Source organism: Canis lupus, chromosome 36, assembly GCF_003254725.2.
Source record: "Canis lupus dingo isolate Sandy chromosome 36, ASM325472v2, whole genome shotgun sequence".
Lineage (NCBI taxonomy): Eukaryota > Metazoa > Chordata > Mammalia > Carnivora > Canidae > Canis > Canis lupus.
The window spans coordinates 30,724,753-30,748,013 of NC_064278.1; the positions used below are offsets into that span (position 1 = coordinate 30,724,753).

General features: G+C 46.7%; 1 protein-coding gene and 1 long non-coding RNA gene across 4 annotated transcripts in view; one reads left to right on the forward strand and one right to left on the reverse strand.

The window, feature by feature from the left end:
• The window catches only part of COL3A1 (collagen type III alpha 1 chain), a 37,848-nt gene extending 18,572 nt beyond the window's left edge, over positions 1–19,276 (forward strand). The window contains exons 14-51 of the mRNA XM_025460457.3: positions 216–260; positions 861–914; positions 1,314–1,412; positions 1,944–1,988; positions 2,141–2,239; positions 2,440–2,493; positions 2,583–2,690; positions 2,892–2,945; positions 3,502–3,600; positions 3,896–3,949; positions 4,107–4,205; positions 4,545–4,598; positions 4,721–4,774; positions 5,075–5,128; positions 5,680–5,733; positions 6,054–6,098; positions 6,621–6,719; positions 6,800–6,907; positions 7,048–7,101; positions 8,642–8,695; positions 8,786–8,839; positions 9,444–9,497; positions 9,960–10,067; positions 10,408–10,461; positions 10,756–10,809; positions 11,007–11,168; positions 11,285–11,392; positions 12,098–12,205; positions 12,713–12,766; positions 12,853–12,960; positions 13,390–13,443; positions 13,809–13,916; positions 14,213–14,266; positions 14,631–14,738; positions 15,560–15,854; positions 16,883–17,070; positions 17,510–17,752; positions 18,845–19,276. Coding sequence (XP_025316242.1) covers positions 216–260; positions 861–914; positions 1,314–1,412; positions 1,944–1,988; positions 2,141–2,239; positions 2,440–2,493; positions 2,583–2,690; positions 2,892–2,945; positions 3,502–3,600; positions 3,896–3,949; positions 4,107–4,205; positions 4,545–4,598; positions 4,721–4,774; positions 5,075–5,128; positions 5,680–5,733; positions 6,054–6,098; positions 6,621–6,719; positions 6,800–6,907; positions 7,048–7,101; positions 8,642–8,695; positions 8,786–8,839; positions 9,444–9,497; positions 9,960–10,067; positions 10,408–10,461; positions 10,756–10,809; positions 11,007–11,168; positions 11,285–11,392; positions 12,098–12,205; positions 12,713–12,766; positions 12,853–12,960; positions 13,390–13,443; positions 13,809–13,916; positions 14,213–14,266; positions 14,631–14,738; positions 15,560–15,854; positions 16,883–17,070; positions 17,510–17,752; positions 18,845–18,991 — 3,447 coding nt within the window. The 3' untranslated portion in view covers positions 18,992–19,276. The remainder of the gene's footprint in view (positions 1–215; positions 261–860; positions 915–1,313; positions 1,413–1,943; positions 1,989–2,140; positions 2,240–2,439; positions 2,494–2,582; positions 2,691–2,891; positions 2,946–3,501; positions 3,601–3,895; positions 3,950–4,106; positions 4,206–4,544; positions 4,599–4,720; positions 4,775–5,074; positions 5,129–5,679; positions 5,734–6,053; positions 6,099–6,620; positions 6,720–6,799; positions 6,908–7,047; positions 7,102–8,641; positions 8,696–8,785; positions 8,840–9,443; positions 9,498–9,959; positions 10,068–10,407; positions 10,462–10,755; positions 10,810–11,006; positions 11,169–11,284; positions 11,393–12,097; positions 12,206–12,712; positions 12,767–12,852; positions 12,961–13,389; positions 13,444–13,808; positions 13,917–14,212; positions 14,267–14,630; positions 14,739–15,559; positions 15,855–16,882; positions 17,071–17,509; positions 17,753–18,844) is intronic.
• On the reverse strand, positions 11,354–22,056 carry LOC112668251 (uncharacterized). 3 transcript variants are annotated; one of them, XR_003141612.3, is made up of 5 exons: positions 21,487–22,056; positions 17,464–18,479; positions 17,123–17,161; positions 15,951–16,019; positions 14,261–15,193 (listed from the first exon to the last, which is right to left on the reverse strand). It is a non-coding gene; the product is annotated as an uncharacterized LOC112668251 (long non-coding RNA). The 3 variants fall into 3 exon arrangements; XR_007408529.1 differs by lacking the exon at positions 14,261–15,193 and adding an exon at positions 11,354–11,483 and having other exon boundaries at positions 17,123–18,479; XR_007408528.1 differs by having other exon boundaries at positions 17,123–18,479.
• Between the last annotated feature and the right edge of the window lie 1,205 nt (positions 22,057–23,261).

The window sequence follows — 23,261 nt, forward strand, 5'->3', positions numbered from 1 at the left end:
AGTTCTGTTAAACGCAGAATCGGGCCCTCGCACAGCAGATCACTGCTGGGAACACCGGGATTGTCTCAACTTGCCTCAAAACATAGTCTTGGTAGGCAGATTTTAATGCACTGCAGGAAAAGCCAACTCGGTGGAGTCAGAATTTTAGTCAGAACATTACTCGCAACTGGCTTTTCAGAAGTAAGAGGATATTTGAGACAAATTTCTCTCTTTAGGGTGCTCGAGGTAACGATGGTGCTCGTGGAAGTGACGGACAACCAGTGAGTGACTTTTAATCTAACCCTGCGTTGCTTCGGGGTGATGAGAGATTTGGGGTATGGAATGTTGGGATGATGTGGGTCCTAGACCTACAACTCAACGTGGCTCATGAATATGTCATTCCAACTGACACGAAGTCCACAAATGAAATCGAGGAACAACTAGAAACATTAAGCCCATACATAACATTCTGATGCTCCTTATGATCCTTGGCCGATCGCTAACATGTGAGAGTGCGCTCACTGTCAGTTAATGACCAGCACTGCACGTGGCAATTAAAGGGACCTGAAAAATAGGTAATAGTGTCACCTCCATTTCATACACAAGCGTACGAGAGCTGGGGACAAGTAAACTGCACAAAGTCACAGAATTGTGATGGAGGGCAGAAGCATCCTACTTTTCCAACTTTAGATTTCACTCTCTTGTTACTTTTCCACATCATTGCCCCACATAACATTCATCCGTGGATGATAAATGTGACTTTGTCTGCATAATTGTCTTCTATGTTGTGTATGTGCTCACTTAATATTTGCTGGTTAATGTTATCTTAGCTTTTGTTTACTTGATTAAGAACTCTTGAAATTGTCCCTAATTTTTTTCAGGGCCCTCCCGGTCCCCCTGGAACTGCAGGATTCCCCGGTTCCCCTGGTGCTAAGGTAAACATGTATTCCCATAGAAGAATATAAAATAGATCTTAGGACAACAGAAAATCATTGATTTGCTTCTTGAAAAAATATATATATATATATTACCCATCAAGTAGATATCTTTTCAGATCTTTAAAGTCCTATTTTTTATTACAAAAGGGGTTACCCATGGCATTCAACTATTCTGATGTCTCCTTATTTATGCCTTTTCTTTTTTCCCAGTCTCTTTCTGAAAAGCAGCTCACGTAGTCGCACTCATAGTATTTGTCTCCACCTTCACGACTGATGATTCTTTCCTTGTGATAGACTATATTGTCAAACTACTCGGGGCTTTGGGAGCTGGGTTTCAATGGGCCTAATGATTAGAAGTGGCAAGAGAAGCTGACTACTCGGGACTTTACACCTTAGGGTGAAGTTGGACCCGCGGGATCTCCTGGTTCAAACGGCTCCCCTGGACAAAGAGGAGAACCTGGACCTCAGGGACATGCTGGTGCTCCAGGCCCTCCTGTAAGTGACAAGTATGGCCGTCGGGGAGAGTTGCCTCACTTCTTTCATGAAAGCAAATGTTTTAAGGTTGCTATCAATTAAAATATTTTTTGAAAAAAAAAATCATCGCTTGGTGCTTAGAAATATTCTATTGTGATAAACACTGATTTTATTAGTACCAAAATTAATGGGTTTTGAGGTTTACACTCTTCTAGAATTTATGAATTTTGTTTATATGACAAAGTGAAGTAGAGGATGGATAGTTATCTGGTACTTCAAATACTGTGCCCCAACTGATCGCCAATCACAGAAATTCAGAGAAGAAACAGTATTAAAAACCTCTCCTATTTATTATTTAAAAATTTAGACAAAGGGCATATTATCTTTAGATTACTCAGATAATGATAATTCTTTTGCCTACATTTTACATGTTGTGCTATAGTTGGAGGAATCACCGAATCTCTACAAAGCCCAGCACCCATCAATAGATTTACTTTGCAAATGTACATTCACTATTTGCATTGTTTTTAATATGCTCTTCTCCCCTTGTAGGGCCCCCCTGGGAGCAATGGTAGTCCTGGCGGTAAAGGTGAAATGGTAAGACATCCTCACTTCCGTCCTCACTTCACCCACTCACGTTATTGGCTTCCCTTGCACTTTGCATGACATTGCATTCATGGTGTTTGAGTGAGCTGTTCAGAAAAGAAGGTTCAAGTTTGACTAATGTGACGTTCTTGGGCTATTTTTAGGGTCCCGCTGGCATTCCTGGAGCCCCTGGACTGATAGGAGCCCGGGGCCCTCCTGGACCACCCGGTACCAATGGTGCTCCTGGACAGCGAGGTGGTGCAGTAAGTTCATATTTTCCTTAGTTGCCTGGAAGATGGGACTTAATTCCCACAACAAAAATATCAACAGCAGACTTTCTGTACTTGTTCCGTTGATTTTATGTTGACTTCAGTCTGGGTTTATAATTGGATTAGTTGTTGCTGCTGCTGATTTTGTTAGCCTGTAACTCCCTGTTTTTAAACCAAGATTTTGTTTCATTTAGGGTGAACCCGGTAAAAATGGTGCCAAAGGAGAGCCAGGCCCACGCGGTGAACGTGTAAGTATTACCCCTGACAGAATCGGTTATTTCTTATTCCAGGTGAAAATTTGGCAAAAGAATTAACCCTTTATTGGCATCCTTTTTAGGGTGAAGCTGGTTCTCCAGGTATCCCAGGACCTAAAGGTGAAGATGGCAAAGATGGCTCGCCTGGAGAACCAGGTGCAAACGGACTTCCGGGAGCTGCCGGAGAAAGGGTAGGTTTCCCATAAGCATCTAAAAGGAGCAGGATATCATACTCATCCATAGAGAGCTTCACTTTAAGGGTGAGGATATCGTCCTCAATCCCAAATACTGTCTTTGAGGCATTGGATAGCACGAAAATATCCACTGCTACTCAAAAATTATGAAAAAGTTTCATGCTTTGGGCCACAACATTTGCCTTTCACTGTCTCCAGGGTGCACCTGGATTCCGAGGACCTGCTGGAGCAAATGGCCTTCCAGGAGAAAAGGTAGATGACTTTAAGGTCTAACTTTGTAAATGCTGGTACTACAAATGGTCATCTTCTTCCATACAGTGTCCCATTAACTGAAACCTAAACATCGGAAAGAAATACACTGGAAGTTAAAAATCATAATAATTCTCAGCATACAATGGTCCCAGCCCCTGCTCAGCCCATCTCCTAGCTTCATAGCTAAAGCAAGTCACTTAACTTCTATGAGAATTCTTTAGCTCATCTGTCATTGGAGAATGATTCATTTCAGCATCATTGCAAGAATAAAGTTAATTAAAATGCCTGAAAGTTCTTTGAAAACTCTAGAACACTGTACAAATATGGTTTGATATCATCAAAGATATTTGACTTTATATGCACAGAAACATATCGTTATGCTCACTGAATATTGGTGGCATGTGATGTTCATCAAAGTTGCCTTAAAACATTCCCAATATGATCATCCAAACTAATGGGGAACAGTGATTGTAGGGCACGTCATGACCTAAATATGGTCAGTGTCTAGGTCAGTGAAGGATCTTTTACCTATTTGTTGACTTCTTTCACCTCTTAGGGTCCCGCTGGGGAGCGTGGTGGTCCAGGCCCTGCAGGGCCCAGAGGAGCTCCTGGAGAACCCGGCCGAGATGGTGTCCCAGGAGGTCCAGGAATGAGGGTACAGAGAAGCGCTCGTTTGCTTGACACTCACATTTAGTGAGAAGAAAGACAAATAAGGGAGCGTTAAAGACAACTTAAGGCAGACTCTACTTTTATAGCATCAAAACAAAATACTCTTAAGATAAAGTTAGAATGACTGAAGAAAAACAGAAGGCTTGACTGAGACACTTTATAGATTGAAAAATATGCGCCAGTAAAAGGCTATGTACGAAATCTCACAGTTTTACAGATATATATATATTTTTTTAATTAACATTTTAAGATCACCTGACTGACTGCATTCTTCAATCTAGGGCATGCCCGGAAGCCCAGGAGGGCCAGGCAGCGATGGGAAACCAGGGCCTCCCGTATGTACATTTTTGACATCTCTGTTTATAAGCCCAGTGAATAATGGAATGTGCAGTTTGGCTGGCGTTGATGTGTGTTGCGTAGTCTTGGTATATAGCTGGCATAGTTTCATGAGATCTTTATCAAACCTCTGTTAATGCAATTTTGTCTCATTAGGGAAGTCAAGGAGAAAGTGGTCGACCAGGTCCTCCAGGCCCGTCTGGTCCCCGAGGTCAGCCTGGCGTCATGGGTTTCCCTGGTCCTAAAGGAAATGATGTGAGTTCCTCCCTTTATTTCTTCAGTAAATATTTGACAGAAGGCTTTTACTTCCCATATGGGAGTTCAGAGATGGCCAAGACTTGATCTCTGCTTCAAAGAAGTAGGATATAGGAAAATTAAAATGCCATGTGAGACTGGGTGGGTTTTGTGGTTTGCTTTCTTTTTTAGACGTCTGGAGAAAGAGTAGTGAACTTTATGGAAATCTAGTTCTAGAAAATAATTTCTTGGCTGCGGATGCATGCATGTGTATGTGTAAGAGGCAGATCCCAACTATCAGGGAACAGGACACTGAATGATTTCGTTTTGAGAATGAATAAATCCTGGCCACTCCTTTAGGGTGCACCTGGCAAGAATGGAGAGCGAGGTGGTCCTGGAGGTCCCGGCCCTCAGGTACGGAGCTGTCGTTAACTTGTTTCCAGCTTTCTCTAGAAGCCTTCATTCCCAACCTATGACTTCTACTATCTCCGTTACCTCTGCTTCCCTAACTGCTTTTTTTTTTTTTTTTTTTTTAGGGTCCTGCTGGAAAGAATGGTGAAACTGGACCTCAGGGTCCCCCGGGGCCTACTGTAAGTTTACTCACGTAACTTGGAGATGGAAGTGAGTGGGAGTGGGGCCGAGGAATGATGCCATCGTTCACCAAAGCAGTTCCGAGGCTTGGTTACTTAGCTAGCTAAATGCTGGCTGACTAGAAGTAAAGATCACGTTGTACGAGGCTCCCTTGCATCAACTCTGTAGGCCAGACTCTGTCCTCCTTCACACTATTAAGTTTTAAATTAAGCAGTGAGCCTGTTGAAATCAAAACTGTGTGGACTAAGTATGAAAGGATATTTTATAATAGGACATCTCATTGTATTTTCCTACGCTAGGGGCCGGCTGGTGACAAAGGAGACGCGGGACCCCCTGGTCCCCAAGGGCTACAGGTAAGAAGTTGCTACCTAAGTATCCCTGGGTTCCTGATTCTACCAGACAATTCAGTACTTCCCTTGTGAGCTGTATTTGTTGAGCTGATTGACAGTTTGGTTTTTTTGGTGACACTCCTAGATTACAATTCCTCTTCAGCTTAAAATGTATGGGTCTGTCTTCCACCTTGAAATAAAATGACAGACGATGTGAGTCGACATTCCTGTTGCAGATTGATTATTATTATTATGCAATTATTTTAATTAATTAAGCACATCAAATTTTTTATGCTTAGGCCTACTTCTGTTATAATTTAAGTCCACATAGCAAATCCATATTACCATCGGTTCATTTTTACCTACAGCAACAGAAAAACTACAGGGAGATAAACATTAAGTTTGGAAGATATGATTGTCCCAGCTGTGCCCCTGGGTTTTGAGACCCACAAAGCTCTTAGCCTTAAAAAGACCACTAAACCTTTTTGAATACCTTGCAGAAACACACAGATGAGAAGCTTTTCTGTGAGCAGTGTCTGAAGTGATTACACAACACAAAATGTGGTTCTTTGTAGGGTTTGCCCGGAACCAGTGGACCCCCAGGAGAAAATGGAAAACCCGGTGAACCAGTAAGCTGCATGCCTTTTTATTTTTTTCAAAAATCAGAAGCCAAAAGAATAAATCATAATCACTCATCAGTTATTACCTTTTGCATTTTCTCACGCCATGGTTTCTGAGTTTTATCATTTGCTTTTTAAATATTCATTAACCAAACCAAGAAAAATTATTCAATCATAGCTGTAACATGGACTGTTTCGGTTTTACCATAAAAGAAAGAGCACACAGCTCAAGATTCAACAAACTGTACAAAATGCCAACAAGTCCTTTTGCTTATATTCACACAACCTGGATCCTGACATAGGCTTAATCGTATAACCCCGTCTTCTAGGGCCCGAAGGGTGAATCTGGTTCACCTGGAGTTCCAGGAGGCAAGGTAAGTATTTCCATTTATTTTCTAATTTCTTCAAACTGTTAGAGAGAATTGGTTAGCGACTCCCTTTTAGTACATCAAACCCAAATGGTCTTTTCTTAGAAGCAGGATGTGGCAAACAGTTGGCCAACACTCTTAGGGTAGCTCAAGACATTTCCAGGACGTTAGATTTGCATCATCTATAAAATCACATTGTCTGACATGAACAAATGCTACAGAAGCAACCGAGTGTCTGAAACTGCAAACGCCGAATCTTTCCAGGGCATGGATTCCACATAGGAAAACTGTTTAAGTAGAAAAACGTTTTTTAAAAAATGCCCCCATGAGTAAAAGAACAGCAGCAGTGTCAGAGGCAGCGGGTCAGGCCAGGTACCAAGGTCCCTCTTTACGGACTCTTCCCATGTCGCCTCCCTGCTCAGGGACAAGCGTCTCACAAGCACATTTCCCAGGTGTCACAGTCAGTGCTGTGCGCGACAAGCATGCCCTCCACTGCGGGCCCGCTAACCGCCTTCTCCCTCCCACCAGGGCGACTCAGGTGCACCGGGCGAGCGTGGTCCTCCCGGGGCTGCAGGCCCCATGGGCCCCCGAGGTGGAGCTGGACCCCCAGGCCCCGAAGGAGGGAAGGTGAGCGGTGGGGACCTGCGGCCACCCATTAGTGCCGGCGCAGTGGCCTCCCGGCGCTTACCGTGTCTCCTCCACCCCAGGGCGCTGCTGGCCCCCCTGGGCCACCCGGCTCGGCAGGTACCCCTGGTCTGCAGGGGATGCCCGGAGAGAGAGGAGGCCCCGGCGGCCCCGGCCCCAAGGGTGACAAGGTAGGATGGCCACGCAGGTGCCAAGGCCAACCTGCTCCCAAAGCCACCCTGTGGTCCTGAGGCTACGACCACACCCTGGGCAGCCTCCCGGGGTTGCTCCTGGGCCCATTCCAGCCATGACGCTGACTTCTGCTCGACAGGGCGAACCAGGCAGTGCAGGTGCAGATGGAGCCCCGGGGAAGGATGGTCCCAGGGTGAGTGTCTCTATGACCTGGAAGTTTCTCTCCTCCACTTGTACTTGCTGTAAAACCTCATCATGATGGCCTAGACCGTATTTGGCCACTTTCTGACCACTAGGAAGGCCCACATGACATGAATGTTAAAATTCCTGGCTTATATCTGTCATTACCTGATGGTCCGACCGTGACATGAGAATAGAAAAATCTCAAAAGTCTGATAAAGGTTAAAAGCTAAAGTCATAATGAGTCACTAACATCCAAGATAATCAATAGTGTTCATGAAGGAATCTTTTGATTTGATGAACACTGTAATTCTGTGGTATAGTCAGACCGTGGGCATCAACCTACCGATAGAAAATACACACAACTTACGCTAACCTCAAAGACACCAGCTTCTAGAGCTTATACACACATTCCCGCGCAAATGAGAATGCGCACAACGGCTGGGCCGGGGTCAGCTCTGGGGATGGTACCAATGCCAGTCGCTTGGTTCTGACATGGTACAACAGTTGTGTAGATATTGACATTCAGGGATGCTGAGAGAAAGGCTCATAGGATTTTCTTGTATCTTCTTTCGCAACCTCCTGGAAGGCATAACTATTTCAAAATAAAGGTTAAAAACAAACAAAATAGAAAAACATTACCATCAATTCTATCCCCGTTCGCAAACACCTTCTAGATATGACCACAGCCAATAAGCATGATTGGTGCGTCATTACGTAGATGTTATATTCATGGTGGATGCCTTAAAGAAATTCACACAAATTTCACTTTTGACAGATTTGATGGGTAAGCCATCATCCAATTAAAAAACCCACCTAATCTAAAAAAAATAAAAATAAAAATAAAACATAAATAAATAAAAATTTCAAAAAAACCACCTAATATCTCACTTAGGTAACGTAGGTAAAACTCTACTATTTGAAGATGCCAATTTGAAGATTTTAATATGTGTATTTATATTCTGAGTATTTAAACATTTTGGATCATCAAGCTGTTGACTAAGGCAATGCATTTTAATTTTTAAAAAGATACTATCGTAAGATGTTATGTCACATCATTATCTTCTGCAATGGAAAGAAAAATGAATCAATAAATTGCCCCTGGAAAGGAGAAAAAAATGAGTGGGAACTATCAGAAAGGGAGACAGAACATGAAGACTCCTAACTCTGGGAAACGAACAAGGGGTGGTGGAAGGGGAGGAGGGCGGGGGGTGGGGGTGACTGGGTGACGGGCACTGAGGGCGGCACTTGATGGGATGAGCACTGGGTGTTATTCTATATGTTGGCAAATTGAACACCAATAAAAAATAAATAAAATAAGTAAAAACTGAATCAATAAATTGCCCCTGAATCCATTAGAGGCAGCCCCCTCGAAGCTCATGGTTCTTAAGCTCTGCAATATGTACGCACCAAGTGAAGCGTATCGTTGAAGCCAGAAAACAAGTCCTATTATCTGGTTGATCAGATCAATGCTGTGTCTATATACTCTGATTAATAGGAAAGAGGATGCTTTTTTACCTCTAAAATTAAAAATGTATTTCTATTTTCTTCAGGGTCCTACCGGTCCCATCGGCCCCCCTGGCCCAGCCGGTCAGCCTGGAGATAAGGTAACGCGTAACACTACCTAGAAACAAACACACACAGAAATGCCCCGGCTTCTTTAGACGCAGAGCGATATTGTCTTTCTCTTTCTTCAGGGTGAAGGTGGTGCCCCCGGCCTCCCGGGCATAGCTGGTCCTCGCGGTGGCCCCGTAAGTGAGAACGAGGCCTCGGGTTACTCTTGCGCCCACCAGGCCCGAGCACTTCCTCAGCAATCCCGCCCCAGGACCTGAGTCTCAGCCGTGGGAGACCGTTTCCTTAGGCCAAAGTTCTTAGATCTAAAATTCACGAGAGAGAGTTTTAAGTCACACCTTCTCTCCTGAATAATTCTGGAAAAGAAATAAAAAATGGCACGAATAATGCTCATTTGTAAGTATTTGTTAAACCTGCAGGATCTTTGCCTGAGGCACCTTCTAGATCTAAAATCCTCTGCCTTCAGGGTCTGCAACTCAGGACAGATACGGAGTAAATGGCTTTAATTAATTAGTTGACTGATTTCCCAATTAACCCTTTTACTATACTTTTAAATTCTCACATGTTTAGAATTACAGATTGCATGTGTCAAACACTTCCAAATGCTCAGATTGCTTTCCTGGCAAATAACCTCACAGCCGGAGGGCTCTGGGGTGCACCCTCGGCGCCTCGTTGAAGAGCGGGGGAGTCTTCCAGAAGCTACCGGTGTAGGCCGCCGAGCGGGGAGGCGGGCGGTGCCGTGTCCCGTGGGAAGGGCACCAACGGGAGCGTGTTTCCCCCCAGGGCGAGAGAGGTGAGCACGGCCCCCCGGGACCCGCCGGCTTCCCCGGAGCTCCCGTGAGTACCGTCCGGGTGTGGGGCGGGCCCGGCCGCTGGCTCCCTGGGCCCCGGGCCGCCCTCCCGTCCCTGTCCGGCTCTCACCCCCCTTCCCCTGGCGGGCGGGGATGGGAACACCGCCCCACTTACCCGCGTTGGGAGGCGCTCGTGGCGCCCAGGGCCCGGGGTGAACACGCCCTGGAGATGTTCGACGTCCCCCTGTTGCAAGATGATACAATCAAAACGCTCGGGCCTGGCCCTTCCCGAGGGTCCCCCGCGCTCACCTGCCCCACAAGTGGCGCGCTTGGACCTCCCCTGGGGAGGCTTCCCTTACCAGGCCTTGGCCTGTCTTCCGAGAACCTTCTTTTCCAATCGTATGGCACCGTCCTGCCCCCCCAAGAATTCTAGTTTCTGCAGAAAAACTAGGATGAGCCACGTGCACGGTGAAGGCCGCGGCTCACGGGCTGTCGTTTCCCACCTCAGGGACAGAACGGCGAGCCCGGCGCTAAGGGCGAAAGGGGCGCCCCCGGCGAGAAGGGTGAAGGAGGCCCCCCCGGAGTGGCAGGGCCCCCCGGAGGAGCCGGGCCTGCGGTGAGTACCCTCGTGCTGCCCAACGGCGGCCCCGGGCGGCCGGACGCCAGGCCTCGGGGGACGGGCCCAGCCTCAGGGAACGGCCTGAGGTGTCCTGGCCACGCCACAGTCCCGTCCCCTTGACGTCGGTTTGTCGTGCACTGGGGAGCCTGGGGTAGAGGGTCGCCACACGGCTTCGTCAGCGCACCTTGGCCTGGAGGAGCCCGACGGTGACCCGACGCAGGGGCACGACTGATGGTCACCATAAGCAGAGCCACCGTTTCTTGAAGGCTTAGTGCTTCTTTCAAGTTTTGATCTTGGCGGTTTTCTGATGAACCATTTCTACCTCCGTTCCATACAGGGTCCCCCCGGTCCCCAGGGTGTCAAAGGTGAACGTGGCAGTCCCGGCGGTCCCGTGAGTATCGGTTCTCCCAGCCAGCGTCCTCCACCCCACTACGCAGAAGCACTGCTCAATTCCCATCCGTAAAAAACTGCCTTGAAAGTGCTAGATCCCTCACGGGGGATCCCGAACAACTACAATCCCCTAATCATAAAGGTTCTGTGTAAATTCCAAAAGGAAAAAAACAAACCGTGAATAATCCCAGGGTGGAAAACGGATCCCATTTCTTATACTTTATATGTGTTTTTTGTACTTGATTATTCATCCTGCTTGACTTGTGGAATTCAAAAATATGTTGTCATTTCCCAGGGTGCCGCTGGCTTCCCTGGTGGTCGTGGTCTTCCTGGCCCTCCTGGCAATAATGTGAGTTTTTTTTTAAATATTTTTTCTTTAGTCCATAAAGAATATTCACATATGCGTAGGATGAGAAACTTACCCGTTGCTACTACTCTTTGTATGAAATCCCATGTAAAATGCAGGTAGAAGAGGGAGATAAAAGAGGGAAGAAACATTCATTGTTCCATTGCAAACTACTCAAATTTCAAAAAATGTCCTTGTAGGGTAACCCAGGCCCCCCAGGCTCCAGTGGTGCTCCAGGCAAGGATGGGCCCCCCGGTCCACCCGGTAACAACGGCGCTCCTGGCAGCCCTGGGGTGTCCGGACCTAAAGGTGATGCTGGCCAACCCGGTGAGAAGGGATCGCCTGGCCCCCAGGGCCCTCCGGTGAGGGGTCTCTTGCTCTACTGATCCACAATACCGTTTTGTTTTTAATTATGGATTCAATAGAGGAAAACACAGTCACATAAAGAAGGACCAAGCCTTTATTATTTGCTCAACAGGGAGCCCCAGGCCCTCTCGGAATTGCTGGGATCACCGGGGCCAGGGGTCTCGCGGGACCACCAGGCATTCCAGGTCCTAGGGGAAGCCCAGGCCCACAGGGCGTCAAGGTGAGCGTGGCCGTCTTTCACTGCACCCGGTTTCCTTTGATAGCCCTCGGACAGCACGTAACCGTAGCAAGCGCGCGACGGACACGTTTTCCTGTAAAAGATGCAAATTCTTGATATTTTCAGGAAGCATGCGTAGTATCAAAAGGCTGCAGAGCAAAAACAATGGACGTCGTAGGGCAGCCTCGAACGTAGACACTAATAAACTGGTATCGCAGCAAATATCCTGCCACCTCGAATACCCCTGTTAGGTTGTGAGCATTTTACTTTGCTGACTGTCCGTTTTAAAGAGGGAAATTTTAGGTAGTTTTAGGAACAGATCCAATTGACCTTTAATAAAACAAAGTTTTGGGGATCCCTGGGTGGCGCAGCGGTTTGGCGCCTGCCTTTGGCCCAGGGCATGATCCTGGAGACCCGGGATCGAGTCCCACGTGGGGCTCCCGGCATGGAGCCTGCTTCTCCTTCCTCCTGTGTCTCTGCCTCTCTTTCTCTCTCTATGTCTATCATAAATAAATAAGTAAATAAATCTTTAAAAAAAAACTTTAAAAAAATATAAAATAGAAGTTTTTCCTTGAAAAACGAGCACACCTTATATTATATTAATTGATTATTAAAGTAAGTTTTAAAAAGCTTAAATTTTTTTATAAAGTAAAACAAAAAACGATAAAATAAGTCAAAGTAAAATGTCTTTTATTTCTTTGTGTGCAGGGTGAAAATGGGAAGCCAGGACCCAGTGGTCACAACGGAGAGCGCGGTCCTCCCGGGCCCCAGGGGCTTCCCGGCCTGGCCGGCACGGCTGGTGAACCTGGAAGAGATGTAAGTACCAGCTCTTGGGAAACGTCAGGCTGTCCAGGTCGTACCTGGTCACTTATTTAAGCACCGGTCGGGCCGTGCCCTCGTGTCAGGAGCGTAAATATTGCCAAAGCTCCCCTTGTTTCTTAATGACAGATCCCCTTCTGTGACAATTTAGAACGATGTTAACTAATAGTTACCAGAGATTGTGACGGCGAAGGGTGAGCGCACCAGGGGAATGGAGGCCCGGGGAGCCTTTCCTTAGATTGCAGGTTTCCGTTATCAGCTTATGTCACGGTTTCTCCAGCTTTTGTCGCCTGTGTCCTAAGGGTTTTCTCAGACACCTTTCCCCGACCACATCCCCCGTCTCACGTGGGGGAGACACACGGGCCAGAGGCCTCGGCCTGCAGCCCCCCCATGACCGCCAAGGGCCACAGGCACCGCAGAGCTGAGCCACAGGGTCCTGGGAGCGCCCTGTCATCCTGGGGTCACGGGTGGGCCCGGGCTGACCTGCCCCCTTCTCTCCTCCAGGGAAACCCAGGCTCCGACGGGCTGCCAGGCCGCGACGGCGCTCCGGGCGGCAAGGTAGGGGCAAGCGCCGACTGGGCGGCCTCCCCCGGCCCGCGGCTGCCCCCACTCGCGGGCCCCACTCACGTGTGCGCCCTCCGCAGGGTGATCGTGGGGAGAACGGGTCTCCTGGCGCCCCGGGCGCCCCCGGCCACCCCGGCCCCCCCGGCCCCGTGGGCCCGGCGGGGAAGAGCGGCGACCGAGGCGAGACGGTGAGTTTCCTGTGCTTCCCCGGCTCCTCTGAGGGCCCGGGGGTGGGGGGCGCGGGGTGGCCCACGTGCGAACCGAACCACCTGCCATCGTTTCTTCGGGTTTCCTGCGACCTGTCCCTCAGGCAGCTGTGCTGTTTTAGAAAAGGGCTCTGGTAGGTTCGGGGCCCCAGCCCATGAGGAGCCACCACGGCTCCTTGTGGGCCGTGGCCGTGGTGCCTGGAGGGGCGAGGCCCATGTGGCCTCATCAGCCCTCCTGCCTGGGCCGTGCCGGGGAGCCCGGACAGCGCCGACAAGGACAAGGTGACCTGGATTGTCACAATCGCCGCGCCCCCGGCAGCCCGCGACCACGGCACGACCACGACACTGACTCTGAGCGAAGGCAAAGCTTTCTCAGTGACCCGCGATCGCCGTGTGTTTGTGTTCACGCAGGGCCCCGCTGGTCCCTCCGGCGCTCCTGGTCCTGCAGGCTCCCGAGGCCCCCCTGTGAGTGGCTCTGCTTCCCCTCACCCTGCGTGCGGTGGGACACGCGCCATGCCCCGGCGTGTTGGGGGCGGGTGGCAACACCCACCGCGGAGGAACAGAACTGTGACTTCCTTTTGCTGATGCGGAAAGCAATTCCAAATGTAAAAGCTCCTTGGGGCCGAGGACCCACATAGCAGTTACTGGCCTTTCGTGGGATTATTAGCCCCACGTGGGAACTACCCGAACAGTCCCCATCACTGCACGCGCGGTGCCGGCGGGAGTTCCAGCTAGCAGGACGTCCCCGATGGTCAGCTGCTCTAGGTCCTGTTCTGTTTTCCCAGTGTGTGCGCGTGTTCTTGACCTTGACTTGAACTGTGTCTGTAAAGGGTCCCCAAGGTCCACGCGGTGACAAAGGTGAAACCGGTGAACGTGGCCTTAACGGCATCAAAGGCCATCGAGGATTCCCCGGTAACCCAGGTGCCCCAGGCTCTCCGGTAAGTGTGTCGGCTTTGTCAGCAAATCCCCTCTGGTGTGTGTGAACTGCAGAGCGAGGCAAGTCTGAGAGACCAAAAGGGGAAGACTGCTCACCTTTAGAAGTGTGTGCAAAAGGAGGTGAGCGTGGGTTCGAGGGCTTGTTCGAAAGAGCTGTTGGCATGAGGCAACGGGGAGATTAAGGTGAAGGGAAATCACACTCCGTCACCCTCCCTGTGGCTTTTATTTGATGTTGGATGCACAGTATCCTACATCTCCTACAAGTCTCCGTTCATACTGACCCTTCTTTTCCTCACAGGGTCCTGCAGGCCACCAGGGAGCAATCGGTAGTCCAGGCCCCGCAGGCCCCAGAGTGAGTAGCATGGAAAGAGATGGGCAGACCCATGTTTTTAAGATGTTCTAGCAGAAAAAAAATAATTAATTAATTTTAAAAAATGTTTGGGGATCCCTGGGTAGTTCAGCGGTTTAGCGCCTGCCTTTGGCCCAGGGCGCGATCCTGGAGTCCCGGGATCGAGCCCACATTGGGCTCCTGGCATGTTGCCTGCTTCTCCCTCTGCCCGTGTCTCTGCCTCTCTCTCTATCTCTCTCTCTCTATGTCTATCATGAATGAATAAATAAATTAATAAATAAATAAATAAATAAATAAATAAATAAAATTTTAAAAATGTTCTAGCAGAAAGGTATTCTAACATTGTGATCTCATGATCATCTTTTAGGGACCAGTTGGACCCAGTGGACCCCCTGGTAAAGACGGAACAAGTGGACATCCAGGTCCCATTGGACCACCAGGCCCTCGAGGTAACAGAGGAGAAAGAGGATCTGAGGTAAGACATCACTTACACATACGTGTATTTAATGTGCGACAGCCCTCGCTTTTCAGAAACACTTGGTAAGATTGGCCCTGCGAGCCAGCGAGTGAGGCCCAGTACAGGCATCCCTGTAGTGTGGCAGATGAACAGGGACTTGGAGGCAGTGTCCGCCCCAGTGAGGCTCCTCCGTCGGCCTGTAGCAACCAGGGGGGAAAGATCATGCCCACAGTTTGCTCAGAGAGCAGGTGGGTCAGAATAAGGACGAAGCCCGATTAAGCAAAGTTACCCAGCGCTGCTGTCACGCTGGAGGCCTCACAGTCACGATCATCGTGCCGGCAAGCGTGTGGCCCACCTTCTCCAACAGCTCCCGTGGCTCCCCCGCAGCTACCAGGGCCGTCATTGCCGATACCTTCCTGTCGCACATCTCTGGCGTAGGTGCAGTAAGAACCTCTTCCCCACAAGTTACACGTCTGGTCGTTGAGACACAAGTGAGCGATCAGCCCAAAGACACAAAGCCAGTGACAAAAGTGGGATCAGAATCTGGGGGTCCTCGTCAGATTCCCTCTGTCCCGTCAGAGTTAGAGGAGTTGACATCGTTTGTTGCAAAGGAAGCAAGATAGGGTACAATGTGTGCTCTAGCTCCGCTGATTTGTACACAGTGAATCTCACGGTAACGAGTCTATTATAACCGGTATCATTCGGTCACAAAACAAATGGACCTTCCTTGAAATGATTATGATGACGTATTGATTGTTTGTGATGCATTTTATCAGCCTAGCAACACACCCTTCCAGCGGAGAACGGGTCCCCCATGACGCCTGTGCTTTCCGCCCTAGGGCTCCCCCGGCCACCCAGGACAGCCAGGTCCCCCCGGGCCTCCTGGTGCCCCTGGACCCTGCTGTGGTGGGGGCGCTGCCGCCCTGGCTGCCGCCGGAGGGGAGAAAGCTGGCGGGTTTGCCCCCTATTACGGAGATGAGCCAATGGATTTCAAAATCAACACCGAGGAGATTATGACTTCGCTCAAATCCGTCAGTGGACAAATAGAAAGCCTCGTTAGCCCCGACGGGTCCCGCAAACACCCCGCTCGGAACTGCCGGGACCTCAAATTCTGCCATCCAGAGCTCAAGAGCGGTGCGTGGAGGGGCTCCCAGCCTCTGGCAAGGGGTGCAGACACTGCTGTCGGGGGACGGCGTGGGGGGGAGCACCTGCTGGGGGCAGGACACATACCATAGCACACGTAGCGCTCACAGGACGTGGGTTGGCTCGAATCCACTTAATGTTTTAAGCAAGCAGACACTGCAGGTAGACAAAATGTGACATGAATAACCAAAATAGCCCAAACGTAGGAAAATTCCTGGACAATTTTGTAGAAATTTTCATACAAGTCCTAGTTTGCTCTATTCCTGCATATCAACCCCAAGCTGTCTGAGTCGTAACGCAACCTGGATCCCTGTGTGTTCAGGATAAAATTTATATAACTTGATACAGACATGATTTGTGGTTTAACTTTTGCAGTATTTATCGAATGGGATTAATTGTGTGATAAATCTAATTATTAGCTTTTTTCATATTAAATGAAAAATCCCAGACTCCTATAAAATTAAATCAAATATTGGTAATGCTGTAAGAGTTAAGAATATACTGGGTTAATCCTTTCTGAAGGGCAAAAATTACTGGAGGCTCTCAAATACCTTGACGTGGGACATTGCCTGTGTTAGGAGTCATTTCTGAAAATTACTTAGGATAGAGAACAACCATCAATCACAGGGACTTCGGGTTAAACCCAACGGCATAAATATAGATTAGACGAAAAGCTCACATTATTTAGCAAGACTGCACTAAATAGACAATCATCTTAAAAAGAGGGAGAGATTTCAATGAACACAATGCACCAACCAGATGTCTCGGCCTAGTATCATCAGCCTTGTTCAATATCAAGAAGTTGTATTTTACTCCAGCGTTTTTTAACCCTCGTGGCTCATTCTGAGCTTCGCAATCCCAGGGAAAGCTCCTGGGTCACGCTCTCCCATAAAACACAAGCACACTGCAAGCAGCCTTATGAATGGGCACAAACAGGGACACCAACGGAGTCCCTGTGACCCAAACTCCACGGCTACGTGTATAACCAAGTCCCGTTATTCTCTCTCGTGACCATTCAGGAGAGTACTGGGTTGACCCCAACCAAGGCTGCAAGTTGGATGCGATCAAAGTATTCTGCAACATGGAAACCGGGGAGACGTGCCTGAATGCCAGTCCCGGGAGCGTTCCCCGGAAGAACTGGTGGACAGATTCTGGTGCTGAGAAGAAACATGTTTGGTTTGGAGAATCCATGGATGGTGGCTTCCAGGTAATAAAGGATATACCTTTTTTTTTTTTAAAAGTAAGTCATTCCTACTTACCTGACTTTTTTGGTTCCTCCTAAATCGTTCATCACAAAGCTAAGTTAGAGAAAAAAAAAAAAAAAAGCTAAGTTAGTTAATAAACAGAGGAGCCCAAATGGTTTTATATATTCGGGTGATACCTTTATGACTTTATGACTTCTCTCCCAAAGCTAAGTTAGATCGAATTATTCTTTGTACGCACCCACCTTTCTCTCAATTCTTGACACCTTTGTTACTGTAGAGCTATATGTCATACATGCAGTAAAAACATATTCAGATGTAAAATATTCATACATAAAATACATGAAGAACCTACGTTACGATGACCATACTACCGCGCACAAATCCTCAGGACCTACGGTTGCACCTAAGATGTCTGATCCCTTTTGTTTGTCCCCATCACAGTTTGGCTACGGCAATCCCGAGCTGCCTGAAGACGTCCTCGATGTCCAGCTGGCATTCCTCCGCCTTCTCTCCAGCCGGGCCTCCCAGAACATCACGTATCACTGCAAGAATAGCATCGCGTACATGGATCACGCCAGTGGGAATGTAAAGAAAGCCCTGAGGCTGATGGGGTCAAATGAAGGTGAATTCAAGGCTGAAGGAAACAGCAAATTCACATACACAGTCCTGGAGGATGGTTGCACTGTAAGTAATAACATTTTTTGAAGCATGGATCACAACAATCTCAGCATTTCTAGTTTAAGCACACTGTTGTGAAAAGAACTAAAAAAAATACCGAGGGCGAACGTTTGGTGTGAGGTACATAGAATCTACTGATTCATTGCGGGGAATCTTAAATACCCCACACACGAGATATCGATCTTCTCAACCTCCAGGTGAAACTAACTGAAATCAGTAGAAATTTCAATTCTTAATATAAACTTTATCAGATAATCTGGGTGGTTACTGTACGTTCTGCATAACAGTTGTTCATCTGGAGTCGCTCTAAAATCTCTGCTCACTTTTTCACGTTAAAGGTTAGCTTCGAATCTATTCTTCGTTATCATTTATAAACAAAGGGAGACTTTGCTTCTAATGTTAGCAAATTCCATTATGAGAGACTTACCCACTTTTCAGTAAACCAATCGTATACCTGGTAGCAGTGACCAGACAGGAGCAGGCCTCCTGAGACTCTCTGCTGGGTGGACCTAAAGCTCTATAAGGCTCTTGGTTAACAATATGGTTTATTAGGCACCTGGGTGGCCTAGTCAAGTGTCCAACTCTTGACTTTGGCTCAGGTCATGGTCTCAGGGTTGAGGTCAAGGCCACCGTGGGGCTCCGCACTGGGGGTGAAGCCTGCGTGAGATTCTCTCTCTCTCCCTCTTCCCCTCCTCCTTCTCCCCTCATGTGCACATGCTCTCTTTCTCAGTCTCTAAAAAAAATAAAAAATAAAATAAAATAAATATATATAAATAAATATAAATATATTATATATTTATAAATAAAATATATATAAAATATATAAAATAAAGTATATATTTTTATTAAATATATTATAATATATATTATAAATATATATATAAATATATAAAATTAAAAATATATATATATGGTTTATTACCCGGGGTGATTCTAGCTTTAAAATGGAACGGGTCTCATATGCATGGAACATAGCCGGGGAAGTTGGCACCTCCCTTAGAGCACGCTGGTTTTCTAAGCTTGATCACTCAGAGGAAGTATCTAAGTAATTGTAATGGCATGATCACTTACATTTTTTTTTTTTGCTCTTTTTTACAGAAACACACTGGGGAATGGGGCAAAACAGTCTTCGAATACCGAACACGCAAGGCTGTGAGACTACCTATTATAGATATTGCACCCTATGATGTTGGTGGTCCTGATCAAGAATTTGGTGTGGACGTTGGCCCTGTTTGCTTTTTATAAACCAAACTCTATCTGAAACCCCAGCAAAAAATTTCACACTCCATATGTGTTCCTCTCGTTCTAACCTTGTCAACCAGTACAAGTGACCAACTCAATTCCAGTTATTTATTTCCAAAAGTTTTGGAAAAAAGTATAATTTGGCAAAAAAAAAGATACCTTTTTTTTTTTTTTTTGCTGTTACACCAAATACAGTTCAAATGCTTTTTGTTCTATTTTTTTACCAATTTCAATTTCAAAATGTCTCAATGGTGCTATAATAAATAAACTTCAACACTCTTACAATAACACTGTGTTATATTCTTTGAATCCTAGCCCATTTGCAGAGCAATGACTAGGCTTACCATTAAAAGATAACCTTTCTTTCTGAAATAGTCAAACATGAAATTAGAGAAGACCTCCCTGTTTCAACTACCTCAACCTGGTCAGAAATACAGATGAATTCTAGAAGTCCTGGAAGATGAAAAAAATCATAAATTAGCAATAATTTCCTAAAATATTGATAAAAAAGTATAGTACGAGAATTTAAAGAAAAAATTTTTTTAAATCTACGATTTTAATCTTGGATATCAACTGCTTTTAAAGGTGCTTTTCTCCTTTCTTGTCATTGCTGAAATGGTCAAGATTACCCACATTTGGGAAGGCTTTAAAGACACATGTTATGGTGCTAATGTACTTTCACTTTAAAAACTCCAGGTCAGAATTGTTGCCTTGCATTCAAAACATAAATGCACACCATCTTTCAAAAAAATTTATTGCCGTGTCACTTCAGGGGACTCTCTCTCCCTTGATCCTGTAAAAGTCAACAACAACAACAACAACAAAAAAAAATTATGGGGCTGCTTTTGTCACAGTAACACAGAGAATGTGCTGAAATTTAACTTTGTAAGCTTGTATGTGGTTGTTGGTCTTTTTTTTTTTTTCCTCCAGACACCCATAATAAAATATCATAATAAAACATTCCTGGTTTTCGTCACTTTTCGTAGATATAAGAAATGCATGTGTACACGCGAGAACCCTGGTGATCTTGAAAAGACGTATGGAGTTCGAACTCTCTAGCTTAATAAGGCAATGACCTCAAGAATGTGAGGTCATACGCTATGTTCAGAAGAGATCTGATGCTCAGTGGGGACTCTTGAGGATTTTTAGATTGTATTTAATGAAATTCTTGGGGTCTATTGGAAACTAAGAGCATTCTCTTTGAGTCAATCGCTGGAAATTACAACATAGGAAATTCACTTGTCCCCAAAGTGAGAGTAATCAGGGAGGACAATGCTGGTAATTTATTGCAAGGAAGCAGGGTCTGGCAGACTAGACATTAATATTAAGAATAATCGCAAGTTGGGGCTTTTCTATCACTGCTACACACTGTTCATTGTTCTCTTGGCCCTTTTCCACCATCAAATTTTTCTTCTTTTAGTTACTGTGAACATGGTCTTGCACGTTTGACTTCATAGTTCGAAGCTTGCTTACTCTCTATGGCTTATGGTATTTTATATTGTATTTTATATAAGTATTTTATATAAGTTTTAGATAACCGAGGAGCAAATATAAATCTTAATTTTGCAGATGGGTAAACTTCAATATAGATCTACATGGGTTTCAAATTCTGTATTTGATTGATGTATAAGTGAGAAATAATAGGACCCCGGGAATTTGCATGGGGTTTTTGAGAGCATTCTCTTCAACTATTCCTCTTTCACGTTAAATTACTTATATATGACACTCCTTTCAAAAATAAAAAAAATCCATCAGTCAAATGTCACATCAAGACTATTAGTCCGCTAAAAAAAATAATAAAAAATAATAAAATAAAATGGACAATTAGTCCACTTATCCTCTGTGCTAGAGGTGACCAATGTTAAACTTCTTGTGTATCTTTTCCAGAAATATGGAGAGACACAGACAGAAAGCCAATTTACATTATGCACCAAAGCTAAATTATCTGGAGTTTTAAATTTAGGCATCTTCCAAGCCAGAAACGTTTGGTCAAGTCTTCCTCGTAGTGCATTGCTCTGACATTGGCCTTCCTGCCTCCCTCCTTCATTTATAAGGACGTTTATAACACATTTGGGCGCAACTGGATGAATCAGAATAATCTGTCCATCTCAGGGTCAGTTGATGAGCAACTTTAATTCTGTCTGCAACCTTATGCCCAAGAACACATCTAGTGTCCAGTCTTATGATGGCCTCGCCAGCCTGTTTTTGGGGTATGATGTTGACTAGGGCTCTGAATACAAGCATTCTCTTCATTTCTGTTTATTTTATGAGGCTGGGTTCTATAGCTTTCTCGGAATTTCCCCGAACTTCAGACAAAAATCTGTCAATTACTACGTAAAATAGCCAAAGTTAATTTAGGTTGATGTAACAAAGAACCGTGACTAGACAAGCAAAAAAATAAAATAAATAAATAAATAAATAAACAGCAATTGATAACAGCAGGGATGGCAGTGAGAAGTTCAGGAAAACAGAAAAATTCTGGGATCAAATATTTGTACCTTTTAAGGGCAAATATAGGGAGATCTAATTTGCACGCAGAGATGAGGACCTGGCAGTCCCTGGAGACAGGACTCATGTCGTGATCACCTGCAGTGACTTGCCCGGGAAGCCAAGGCTGAGGAGGGTGAGTGACCTCTGCTACATGACAGGATATTAAGGTCTCATGAGAAGTTGCAGGACGGCACGTGGGTGTGACGGCTTTATTGCTGACGTGCAAGAAGAGAAGGACGAGTCAGATCCCTACCACCTTGGCTTGCGGGGGGGGAAGGAGAGCCGTGGCCTTCCCTGGCCGTGCCAACATAAATATATGAACACGAAAAAAACATACTTTAGAACTCATCTTCTTGCACAGGTTTTAGGTAACTGAAGAGCAGATATAAATCTTAATTTTGCAGATGGGGAAACTTCAATATAGATCTACATGGGTTGCAGATGCTGTATTTGATTGATGTATAAGTGAGAAATAATTGGACCCCGGGAATTTGCATGGGGTTTTTGAGAGCATTCTCTTCAACTATTCCTCTTTCACGTTAAATTATTCCAGGCATTTAAAATCAGACCCTTGGGAATACCCGGGTGGCTCAGCGGTTTGGCGCCTGCCTTTGGCCCAGGGTGTGATCCTGGAGACCCGGGATCGAGTCCCGCATTGGGCCCTTGGCATGGAGCCTGCTTCTCCCTCTGCCTGTGTCTCTGCCTCTCTCTCTCTCTATCATGAATAAATAATAAAATAAATAAATAAATAAATAAATAAATAAATAAATAATAAAATCGGACCGTTTACTTCCCGCCTGCTAACGTTTCTGCCTTTCTTGAAACACAAGGTGCCTCAGCCCAACTCTCCTCCTACTTCACTTCCACCGCCGAGTCAGCGCCCAGGATGCGTTGTGTGACAATTAGAAGGTCAACCTCAGGAGGCGCCTACACATAAAAAGAATGAAAAAGTTTAATTAAATACTAGTTCCTAAAATCTAGGCAATACGTGTAGACGTGGGTTCTGAGGCACTAGACAAAGAGGAACCGTGCAACTCAGATTAGACCAAACTCACAGGCATGTGGATGTTAACAGAAAATTCCAGAAAGGCTGTATTGTTGACATGTTGGTTGACTGAACCTGGTCTCAGAGGCAGCGCAAATTAAATGAACAAAGGGATCCGAGGCACGATCACGAGGTCCTGCCAGAATGAAAGAACCGAAGCTAGAAGTTGGGGAGGCCCGTCCGGGGAGACCTTGTCAGGATGGGGGCTCCGGTCGCACGGGACGCCCGGCGGGCCGCAGCCAGCGTCGCTGAAACCCTCCTCGGAAGGGAGTCTCGTCTGCGGGTGGAAGGAGAAGGAAACCCGCTGGTGTGGACTTGGTGGTTCCAGTGGGGATGGTGGCGGCGGCGGCAAAGAGCCCCGCAGACCCCGGAACCCACGCGACGGTGCCTGTGGTGACGACGTGGCCGAAACAGTTTGGGAAACAAAAAAAAGGCCCTAACTGGGAAGCGCCGAGCCTTGGGTGGTGGCTGGCGGGAGGCTCCACTGTTTGGGCCCCCCGGGTGGCCCGACCCACAGCCGACAGCCGCGCTGAGCGTTATGCCACGTGTTGGCAAATCGACTCCAGTAAAAAAAAAAAAAAAAAAATACATATAAAAACGACCAATAATGACAAAAAATTCCAGGGCAGGTGGGAAGGGAGGTCGGTTGAGCCATCACGCAGGACGTGAGCTGCCAGCCCGACCGCGCACCGTGGGCAGCCCGCGGAGCCCGCGCGGCCGAGCCGGGGCCGCCAGTGG